The 12,130-nt window shown below is 38.0% G+C and overlaps 1 protein-coding gene across 2 annotated transcripts in view; it reads left to right on the top strand.

The window, feature by feature from the left end:
- Nucleotides 1–12,130, top strand: part of kcnab1b (potassium voltage-gated channel, shaker-related subfamily, beta member 1 b) — a 62,073-nt gene that overhangs the window by 31,152 nt on the left and 18,791 nt on the right. For both annotated transcript variants that reach the window (XM_038273280.1, XM_038273279.1), the window contains exons 4-8: nt 3,461–3,498; nt 4,173–4,252; nt 4,838–4,882; nt 8,156–8,200; nt 11,484–11,527. In XM_038273280.1, the coding sequence (XP_038129208.1) occupies nt 3,461–3,498; nt 4,173–4,252; nt 4,838–4,882; nt 8,156–8,200; nt 11,484–11,527 (252 nt within the window). The remainder of the gene's footprint in view (nt 1–3,460; nt 3,499–4,172; nt 4,253–4,837; nt 4,883–8,155; nt 8,201–11,483; nt 11,528–12,130) is intronic.

Here is a 12,130-nt window from a genome sequence, read left to right as displayed (position 1 = left end):
TGGGACGACAGCCATTTGGAGTCAGACTGCCTCTAAATAAATCATATCATTAGCAGCATTTTAAAACTCATGCATATTTAATTTGTATGGGAAGCCATGAGAGACAAAACAGCCATTTGGAGAACATTAACAGTTCCCCTGTTAATATTTAATCGGCAGAGAGGTTTTCAGTAAACAGAAAACTCTGTTACATATATATGATCCAAACCTCCAGGGGAAGTCTTCTTTTCTTCTCATTCATCCAGAAAAATACTTTTAGATTTCTTCAGGGGGTTGTGACCCTGAGAAAAAAAATTGCTTTACAAGGCACCAAGATGATACAGAGTTTTCCTGGCTCACCAACCAACGAGAAAACGGTTAGAATGAAACTGTTAATCATTCCCTTTTCAATTTTTTTTCTTTAAAAAAATTACCCACAGCTCACTGAGCAACAGTTAATATAATGGGAAAAAAACATCCAGCAGTGCTTTATATCATGTTGCAGTGCCCTTGAGCAAAAGGTTATTTTCGTTTACCAGTCTTTGACAAAAAGAAGAAAAAACGCATTTAAAATATGATGCTTACAATATTTATGTGGCATTTAGATCCCAGCTATAGTGCATATCTTTTTTCTTTGACCTTTTCACTGTTCAGTTAAATTCAAGGAAATCTTAGAAGCTTTAACTTTCCTGAACCTTTGCTCAGATGGTGGGGAAGTTGGCGGTAAACTGTGTTAGTGAAATAACCACAAGCAGGAGAAATGATTAGAATGTTATGAAAAACACATCTTGGCCAAGGCCTCTCACAACTCTTCTTTACTTTGCTTTTTTGCACAAAAGTCTTACGTTCCCAACAGTCCCATCCCAAGTAATAAAAAAAGAGGGTTTTTCATCACAGCAATATAAAAGCAACATTTGTCAACATCATATCAGAAATGTAAAATTACATTTTCCAGTATTTAAAAAAATGCTGGTTTAGAAAAGCACAGAATCATTGCTTTGCATTATTTTCTCTGAACACAAGCCTTTTTTTCACATGTGTATGAATGAATTTGTAAATTAGTGCTAAAATACACTATTCAGTATTGGACTTTCAAATTGCAAAAGACGTGATAATACCTCCTTTATCATTTTATATGTCCATCTCCATTTTTAAGAGAGTTTTAGTGGACAATGATTAGCATGAAAATAATGCATATATTTTCTTCTACAAACAGAAATCACAAAGATCCTCGGATATCTCCAATCAACACTTAAACCCCAATTCCCCTAAATTACTACACACACAAGTTTCTTAGTGCAATAGTACAGACTGCTGCCATCTTGCTAAATTTGCTCCTTCACCACTGAGCAGTTGGCTCAGTACCAAAAATGGATTATATAGATTCAGTAAAAACTTTAACCCCAGACTGTAAAACGTTTGAAAATCTACTGAAGATAATTTAGCAAAAGGTGGGCATGACCAGAAGACCTGTTTTTTATTTTGCTAATGTGGTATTGAAAGTGAGTGATGTTAATTCAATTAAACTTAACAATCCCCATTTTGGAACAGGATGCACTTTTATGAAGTCTTCCAAAGGTTTTTATAAACAAGTTGTCAGGGACCTTGTCTCCTAGTCCAAGGTTCCAACTCTGTTTCCGAATTTCCTCAGGAGTATATTCCTAATGTTTTATTTAGATTTAAAAAATCTTTGTAAATGATCTTCTCTTGTGCAGAAAAAAACTGAATGATTTTATTAATAGCAAAAGGTTATTTCTAGATAAAAAGAATAAAAAAAACATAGTGAGCTAGACAATCTGGGCTATAAGGGATGTTTAACTGCATTCATTGTTTTCATAGCTACACCAATTCACACGTGGAGTCCAATTCATTCAAAGTATCTTAAAGGTGCGCTGTCTAATAATAATAAGAATAGAGTAGAGTATAGAAAGGCCTAGTTTTTGTTCAGAGACCAAAACTGTTCCTCCGGTAACCCAAAGAAAATTTTGACCTTGGACTTTTGAGTTATGAATGTTACCCTTGATGCAATCCATATTCCTGACATTTCACCTACAATGAGCTGTTAAGGCCTTGAAATAGACCAGATTGGGGAAATGAGTGAATCACAGGTTGTCAGATTTAACTCACTTACTTATTATCATTGCTAAGAAAGCAACATCTTGATTTAGAAAAATCCCCCATAAGACATAATCCCTATAGTATAGTATGTGAAATGAAAATTTCTGCCTTATTCAATGGGTCCATCCTGTAAATTAAGCAGATTGTGTTTTTGCCAATGCCAGCTGGGAAAACTCAGCCTGCGCCTACACCAATCTGCTGCCTGATTACTGGACATTTGGCTAAATATCTAACTGAAAAAATCCATTATTTTTTATTAGTGACATGTAATACTGAAATTTTGGCAACATTGTCAGGCAGCATATTATTGAAAACAGGACCTGACATTATTAAATTATGAGGGGAAAACAATTTGTATTGTAGGTGATATAGCTCTCCCTTTTATCAGGAATACATCAGAGCTAAAATTAAGTAAATCCTTGACAATTTTCTAGCCGAAAATTTATGACGCCTTTGTATTGCTTGTAACATAGTATATTTTTGTTAAAATACAATTTGAGACTTATAAAACCTTTATAAAAAAATCCTTAACTGCATGCAAAAATAGCCCCTCGTGGGGCAACAGTCGTAGGATGTAGGAGTTCTTCCTAGAACCAGCCACAGGCTCGAACCCTAGCTTCTTCCATGAGCTGGACATTTCACCTGCATTGCCTACCGATGGTGGTCAGAGGGCCTGGTGCTCTGTGCCAAGTACTGTAGCATTGCCTCTGTCAGTGTGCCCCAGGGCAGCTGTGGCTATAATGTAGCTTTCCGTTGTGAATGAGTGAAAAACTGACTGCATTGCAAAGCTATTTTAAAGCACCTGATTTGTAGTGCTGTATAAGTACAGGCCAATTCCAATCAATACCTAGAATGGGAGGAGCAACCAAAAAAACAATATTTAGTTAAAAAAAATATTCAAACCTAAACTTAATTCTTATTGATATATTATATTATAATGCTGATTACATTTACTCACACTGATTTAATCTAACTTTCATCTCATTTTTTCAGGTTCAGTTCTTATCCTTGGGATATTTGTGTTTGTTTGATCTTAATGGAACCGACAGGCAGATAGCAGTGATGCTCCAATTCACTCTGCACATTACATTCCTGCTGTGGAATGTCTATATATTTTGATGTCAGATAAAATAAAATAAAAAAAACATCTCTCTGGATGTGCAAGAATAATACTATATTTAAAGAAGGTTTAGCTGACATTTGGTACAAATGGCTTAAGGCCAGGATGCATTTTCTCGATCTGTGTGGAACGAAGGTTGAAGTATTAATGAATGCAGATTAAAACCAACTGGTTTGTTTAAGTGTTACATATATATATATTTTCTTTTGCTGGAGATTTGACTTGTGGAATTTCCTTTAACAGGGACATGGGTAACATTTGGAGGTCAGATCTCTGATGAGGTAAGGCTTTATGTCACTTCCATTACTCAGCAGTTGCAGCTCTACAGCAGATGCTGGCTTTCATTCTTTTCAATCTAGCTAGGTCAAGAAAACAGTGTACAGTTCACCACTTATGGAAGGAATTTGTTGGAGCTTCATGTTAAATTGTGTGGGTGTATGTAGACCATCATTATCACCCTGTTATCCATTTTAAAATATCCCATTAAACCAACAAGTGTCCAACAAGTCCAAGTGGTCAGGTTTCATTTTTCACTGTCAGAAGATATATTTTAATGGTCTGAGCCATCCTTGGAGGAAAGGGGATAAAAGGGGCACTGAATAGAGGACAGCTCATCACTGATGGATGGCCTCTGGGAGAAACTAACACACAAAGCATAATTATAAATACTAAATGAGGAAAGCACATTAGAATCATTTCTCCTCTTCTTTCATACTGGAAGAAGTGAAAGCATAAGAATTAGGTCAGAAATGTCTGAGGAAGCCTTCCTGTAGTAAACAGCTTTAACACACAAGCAGCCTGTGGTGGTTTGTTTCTCTGAGGAAAACAAATTTGCCCTTATTTTTTGGGGGGGGGGGATTCCTTCCCCCTTTGAATTGAAAAATGAGTCACCATTGCTGGGTTAGGCCATCACCATGAGAATTATGAACACTGACTTCTCTCACCTGTCTCTCAGGTGGCAGAGCAGCTGATGACCATCGCCTATGAGAGTGGGGTCAACCTGTTCGATACGGCCGAGGTCTACTCTGGGGGAAAGTGAGTGCTGCCTCCCATTTGTAATCATCCTTACGCTTTTATAACATATTTAGAAGGGTACCTTCCCCCATTTATGAACAAGAATAAGGGTTAAAATGACCTAACTATTATCGCTGAACCTTTGTTTTGTATTTCTTATCTATTTTTTTTTACATATATATTTTAATGCTCCCTTTCTTTTCTATTAGTCCTCTTAGCAGTTTCTTTCATCGTTTTTGTCCCTATGTCCATTATTTTATATGTGTTGTCCTTGGAGGTAGGTATTGCTGATTCCCCACAAGCACCTCCCTTTTATGACCACTGCTCAGTATAACCACCAATCTGGACATCATCTTGGTGAATGATGGGCTACAAGTAGGAGATACAAAAAATACACTTCAAGGTTGCTTTAGGAATTCATACCTACAGTCCAAGAGTCATTTATCTTTTCTCTTGTACAGTTTTTAATCACGCTGCAGAAGCGCAGCTAATAACGTTCATGTTCATACCGGGGAAATATGTGCAATCTAATCTAATCTCATCATTCCTTGGGTGAGTTGCTTTTGGTTTTGCTTTTTTTGATTTAATCTTTGTTTTCTTCCACAGAGCAGAGATAATCTTGGGGAACATCATCAAGAAAAAGTGCTGGAGGTAAAGTGGTCACACCAGGCAAACAATAGCAGCAGATAAGATGATAATTCTAACCAAATGTAAATGTCTAACTTTATTATTTCCGTTTCGACCATCCTCATCACGATCAAACATGGTCCTGTGTAAAGCTGTTAAATCATCAACATTATAAAGCATGTGTACATTATGAGAATGCTAAGGTAGAAAAAGCAATTCATCATAAAAATGCAGTGATCTTGATTACATACATTCATAAAAGTGTTGCCTACTAACCCCCTGATGGCCTTGCAGGCAAAGCCCTCAAAACAATTACATGTAAAGCTGCAAAGAAACAGCTCAAGAATCACAGTGGTAAGACAGAGGCAATAAGATGGTCTCTAAACTCCCTACATCCCAGAAACATTTAACATTCCCAAGATGTGCTTGAACAAGCACAATACATCTGAAAACCCCTCACACAACCTAAAGGAAGGGTTGGGTGTTAATTGTGTTCTGAACACAGAAGGACATTTTTAGGACTGAGTCTTGGCTGGAGAGGAAATGGGCAAGTTACTGTACTGTTTTACAAAACAGTGAGCTAAGGATGTCATGGGGTATAACTTAAAACAGGCTATGATATTATCCTACCTGACTAAGTAGTATATTAGTTAAAAATGGAATAACTTTGTTCTGGTGAAGATTCTCAGCCATAAAGGTCATATCCATTCCAAAAAAAAAAAAAAAAAAGAAAATTAAAAACAATTCACTGGACTTTGTATCCAAGTTTGAAGATGTTTCGCTTCCTATCCAGGAAGCCCATCAAAACCTGGGCTTCCTGGTGTATAAACCCTCAAACTCAACACTATTCTTGACATTTTGAAATGAAAAAGCTTCCTGGATGGTAGCGAAACCTTCAAACTTGGAAACAAAGTCCGGTGGATTGTTTTTAATTTTCTTTTTTGGGAATGAATAACTTTGTTGTTGCAAAAATAAACCAGAGTTCTGGGGGTATAATGATGACAACATCAGTTCTTAGAGGACATTTACTGCAGACACCTGAAGGACAAAGGTGTAAGGAGAGAAGAGGATGGTTAATTATTTACCACCATCTCTTCTCCTTACCCACTAATGAAGACCTTGTGGGTTTTCCATCAAAACCCAATTTCCCTTGGAGCAAAACTAAATCAATCAAAGTTAAACTGGGCCAATATTGAGTTGTAATTAAAACTGCCAATTTTTTTTTTTATGAAAGTATGGCAACTATTACAAAGACAGGGACTGTTTTTAACCAGTAGCTTTCTTTAATGGTAAAAAACAAAAATAAAAATTGAATTTGGAAAAATATAACAACATTTGCCAAACAGGTACTATTAGGGATTTTTGTTTGTTGTGGAAAAATGCAAGGAATTACGCTCTAAGTATACAATCGTTGGCTGTGTGTAAAAGTTTGTATTATTTTTTTGTCTCAAATGCAAAATAAAAGCTTTTTAATGTCAAAAAGTTGAAAAGTTAAAATTTTAAAACAGCTCAAAAAATAATATTTGCATGTAGTTGAAGAAAAAACTCAACTGATGATAATGTGACATGTAGAGATTCTTCCTGCACGTCTATAACGACTCTTTGAATGTGTCAGAGCCAGGTTAGGGAAACAGTACAGAACAGGATGCTTCTGAGATCCAGGAGTCCGTAACCCAGTCAGGGTTTCCGATCAGGACAGGAACAGGTAGGTTCAGGGTTCCATGAGTCCAACAGAGAGTTCAGACAGAAACATTCAGATGGAAACAGACAGGCTCAGTAGTTGAGAGGAAGAACACGACACAACACCAGGAAAGCTCTTTCCACTGAGCCAAAGAAGAACAGAGCACGCTCAGTGGATAAGAACCAGGGCATGATCAGCAAATGACAAGACAACACTGACAACCCTCTCTAACCACTGACCTCCAAGAATGAAAACATAAACCCTGGAAATTAGCCACAGTCTCAACTAAAACTCAAACTCGAAAAAAACACACAAACAAATGTAATGATCTGGCCCTGATAGCTGGCCGTAGCCATATATAAGAGCTGTATAAGATGAATGATGAGTAGTAACCCTCCCCGGTTACTACTCATCATTCATCTTCTCCAGGGTTTGACAGGTGAGTGAAGTGAGCAATTAGAACAGCTATCAGGGCAGGGATCATGAAAGTAATAGTTTGACTTACAATATTTATTTGTCTGTTTTGGATTATTTTACTGATCTTAATTACATAGAAACCTGCTGGGCATGAAGTAACATATGCTACAAACAAAACATAATACAAGTAGAAAGAAAACCTAAAATGAAACCTATTTTAACTTTATTGACATAGAAAAATAAATGGCCATCAGAATTACATTAAATTGTAAAAAGTTAGTTTATTTTTCCTGTTTAACTGCTAAGCAAATGATATAGGACTTGGCCCAAACAACATTCCTATATGCTGTATATATGTAGGCCTATATATATTATATCATTACAAAAAAAAAGGCTAACAGTACTTAACTTATCTTTCTTTTTTGCTTTCAAGCATCTATATGGTGAGCTGAAGAAACGTGCATGCATTGTTATTTTATTTTTGTATTATCAACATTGTCGTACATTCTTTGGCACACTTTTTAAAACTGTTTCTTCTTGCAAAATGAAACATTCCTATCTCTGCTGCACTTAAGATTGTATTTTTATCTTATTTTATTGCAATTTTATCATATTGTCATGAGCTGTATGCAACAAAATTTAATTCTGTGTACACCATGTGCATACAAAATGACAACAAAGAGATTCTGATTACAGTATGCTACCTGCTGTATTAATTATATAAAGAAAGCACTAAATCGTGAAATCCCATTTCCCAGCAATCTAGTTATTTTATTAAGCAGGTTCTACATAATTTGCAAACTAATCACGAAAACCTTTTTTTGCACATATCTACATGCTTTATCAGTATTTTTTACTGTCATCTTCCTGAGCTTATTAATATTGTTACATGTTTGATAAATTCAAGCATGGAATATGTATTGGAGTTTGATTTGAAAAACCTCAAAATCCAGCCCCTCTGATAAGAAACAGGAGCACTGTCTCTCTGTCACTTCTCTCAACAAGATGTAAGATCACTTAATTACACTCTTGTCTTTAATTGATTTGATTGCTTCACTTGCTTGAGTTTAGACACAGCACTGTGTTAAAATATGCACTGTCATGCTAAAACATATTAACATCTTTAAAGATTTTTTTTTTTACTTTTTTCTCTTTTTTTTTGTTTGTTACCTTATCTTTTTTTTTTTTGCACCCTTCAGAAGATCCAGTCTTGTGATCACCACAAAGCTCTACTGGGGAGGAAAGTAAGTATACACATGTGTGTGCAAATGTTTTAGCTTTTCTAAATGCATGTGGCGTGCAGGTTTTGCCTCTCAGATGTTCAGACTATATGACTAATGACCGACTAGACTTAAAATGTTTGCCTCCAGTTCTAGGGAGTATGCCGTTGAATCAGACATTGTGGGAAACCCACAGGTGCACACACAGGGCATTAAACTTAAAAAAAATGACAGCATGCTCCCATCTTGTTTATGCTTTCATGTCTTATTTAACATCTAGATCCCTCAGGCCAAACATCATATTTGCTACTGCTGTCATGCTGAAATATTGTCAGTTCGGTCCTTATTAGTCACAATCCTCCTCCTTCCAAACAGCCTTCAGGTTTTCACCGAGGGATGTCTAGTATCCACCAGTGCACTCACATACTTCTTTTGGTTTTCTTCAAATATAATCTAAGTCACTACAGAAAGGAGCATAGTGCAAATTTATATGATAAAATCATTCTACTGGGCAACTACCAATGTACACTATATTGCCAAAAGTATTTGCTCACCCATCCAAATTATTGGAATCAGGTGTTCCAATCACTTCCATGGCCACAGGTGTATAAATTCAAGCACCTAGGCATGCAGACTGTTTTTACAAACATTTGTGAAAGAATGGGTCGCTCTCAGGAGCTCAGTGAATTCCAGCGTGGAACTGTGATAGGATGCCACCTGTGCAACAAATCCAGTCGTGAAATTTCCTCGCTCCTAAATATTCCACAGTCAACTGTCAGCTGTATTATAAGAAAATGGAAGTGTTTGGGAACGACAGCAACTCAGCCACGAAGTGGTAGGCCACGTAAACTGACGGAGCGGGGTCAGCGGATGCTGACGCGCATAGTGCGAAGAGGTCGCCAACTTTCTGCAGAGTCAATCACTACAGACCTCCAAACTTCATGTGGCCTTCAGATTAGCTCAAGAACAGTGCGCAGAGAGCTTCATGGAATGGGTTTCCATGGTCGAGCAGCTGCATCCAAGCCATACATCACCAAGTGCAATGCAAAGCGTCGGATGCGGTGGTGTAAAGCACGCCGCCACTGGACTCTAGAGCAGTGGAGACGCGTTCTCTGGAGTGACGAATTGCGCTTCTCCATCTGGCAATCTGATGGACGGGTCTGGGTTTGGCGGTTGCCAGGAGAACGGTACTTGTCTGACTGCATTGTGCCAAGTGTAAAGTTTGGTGGAGGGGGGATTATGGTGTGGGGTTGTTTTTCAGGAGCTGGGCTTGGCCCCTTAGTTCCAGTGAAAGGAACTCTGAATGCTTCAGCATACCAAGACATTTTGGACAATTCCATGCTCCCAACTTTGTGGGAACAGTTTGGAGCTGGCCCCTTCCTCTTCCAACATGACTGTGCACCAGTGCACAAAGCAAGGTCCATAAAGACATGGATGACAGAGTCTGGTGTGGATGAACTTGACTGGCCTGCACAGAGTCCTGACCTCAACCCGATAGAACACCTTTGGGATGAATTAGAGCGGAGACTGAGAGCCAGGCCTTCTCGTCCAACATCAGTGTGCGACCTCACAAATGCGCTTCTGGAAGAATGGTCAAAAATTCCCATAAACACACTCCTAAACCTTGTGGACAGCCTTCCCAGAAGAGTTGAAGCTGTTCTAGCTGCAAAGGGTGGACCGACGTCATATTGAACCCTATGGATTAGGAACGGAATGTCACTTAAGCTCATATGTGAGTCAAGGCAGGTGAGCAAATACTTTTGGCAATATAGTGTATTTAAAGTCTCCATCAACCCTAAATGCATTTATGGAGCTACTCAAAGAGTAGTGAGCATATTTAATGGATGCCTCCTACTTATTTTTTTATAAATGTAAGATTACTTGACGATATAGTGAAAGAGAAAGCATTTAAAAAGTTAACAGAAAAGCAAGCCAGAGAGTCAAAGATGCAGAAAGGTTAAAATCACTGAAGCTGAGTAAAATATAACATCAATTTTCATTTGTATAGACCAATTCACACCAAATGTAATCTTTAGACAATTAACAAGACAAGCAGGTCCAGCTTTAGGGCCATAAATGGCTCCATCATTCAAAGAAACAAAGTGAAATGCAGAAGCACTGAGCTAGGAGTATTTTCTATAAGTAAGGTAGACACAGAGTGCACAGTTTATGGCAGCAATTGCTCCTTCAATAGCCCCATCAGGGAATGAAATAAAGAAGCCTTCTTAATAAATGAGTAAACAAAGGTTAAATGACTGGCAATCTGCAAAGATACAATTTCATACAAACCACAATGGCAATACTGCCCCGAGAATCACAGAGCTACATGTCGGTTAACATTTAGCAGCTACACAGTCAGGTATCCCTCCTGGGAGCGTGTGAGAAACACAGCTGAAGGGAAAGTGCGGATCAGACGTGTCACAAACACAGACCCCAGAGGAAAGGTTAGGCAGGATAACTTATTGGCCCTTGGTTCTCAACTAATACCTGTAACTTTTCTTTGTCAGACAAAGAAACATTCTTTAATTTCTAAGGTTAAAGTTCAAATAAAAGATAATCTTGTTCTTAAGAAGACATGGCTCCTGAGCTGAAACACCCAGCTAATATCTCGAACTTCCTGGTTTTTCTATACCAATGTATAATATCTTATCCTCCTTTGCTACGGCTTTTTTTTCAGCATTTTATTGTCATTACACTGTCACAAGTACAGAGCAATTAAATTAATTCTCTGCATTTAATCCATCCCCTTGGGGAGCAGTGGGCTGCCATTGTGCGGCGCCTGGGGAGCAGTGTGGGGTTAAGGGTCTTGCTCAGAGACCCAGAGTGGCAGTCTGTGGGAGTGGGGCTCAAATTCAGAACCTCAGGATTCCAAGCTCTATGCCCTAACCACTAGGCTGCTACTCCCCTAAATACTTTTACTAATATACCTTCAGAAGTTTGGGAAGGCTCCAGAATAGACATCCAGGAAAAGGTTCTAGAGGACTGTGGTATTTGTTTAAAGGATTATTGTGCAGTTAAAAAGATATGGTATACCTACATAACTTGTAGACAACAGAAAAGTGACTTATTTCTTTCTCACAATGGCAGCTTCTCCAGAATGATCATGGCCCTATCTAATTTGTGCTCTCTGGGGTTTGATTGTTAGTTTAGGTCATTGGACATGTCTTCTTAGCTTTGAAAATGTCAAATCTTGAGATATTTAGATATTACAGAATCCTCTTTAGCATTATTAGCCCTCTGCTTAAGCAGTTACAGTTGCAACTATTGTGTGTTTCCCATCTTATGATTTCTTTTTTTCCTATTTCAGAGCTGAGACAGAGAGAGGCCTTAACCGAAAACACATAATTGAAGGTAATCAGTCGATATCCTGCCCTTTGCTTTATCCTTTAACATCGCAGCCCTATCCCCTCTCTGCAGAACTACCTCCTTTTCTCATTTTCTTCCTGTTCCTGTCTCCTCTTACATCTTCAGTAGCAAGAAAAAAACGCAGAGTTTAAATCCGAAATTTTCAGTGCCGGATCAAAATTTGGCAAATGTGGTGTCCTTTATAACTCTAACAGGTTTTCTTTCTCAAAAATTCACACCTTTTATTTTTTAGTACTATAATCAATGTCTGCTCTTGTTTTCTTTTCTGCCACCTCCTTAATCCTAACTGTCATATTAAATGAGGTTATGGAGCTAAACTTTCTCTACCTCTACACCACTGAAACAACTCGCCAATCCGAAGCGCAATGCACCTCTTACAGTGACTCAGCTCCCTTTCACATTATTAGCAGTCACTGCAGCCTCTGCAGCGTTCTCCACCAAACAAGGGATAAATGCACCTAGCAAAAGCCAAACTCAAGGGAACAGGATGCTGAGAGCAGAGATTCAGTGGTGGCTAAGGAACAAATCATTATTAATTAGTCATACCCAGTTTTCTTCTGCATGACAGAGTTGTGTGAGAAACTGATG

Source organism: Cyprinodon tularosa, unplaced genomic scaffold, assembly GCF_016077235.1.
Source record: "Cyprinodon tularosa strain WSP-4 unplaced genomic scaffold, ASM1607723v1 ctg868, whole genome shotgun sequence".
Lineage (NCBI taxonomy): Eukaryota > Metazoa > Chordata > Actinopteri > Cyprinodontiformes > Cyprinodontidae > Cyprinodon > Cyprinodon tularosa.
Note: the sequence above shows the minus strand (reverse complement) of the source record. Positions and strands in the feature narration are given on the sequence as shown.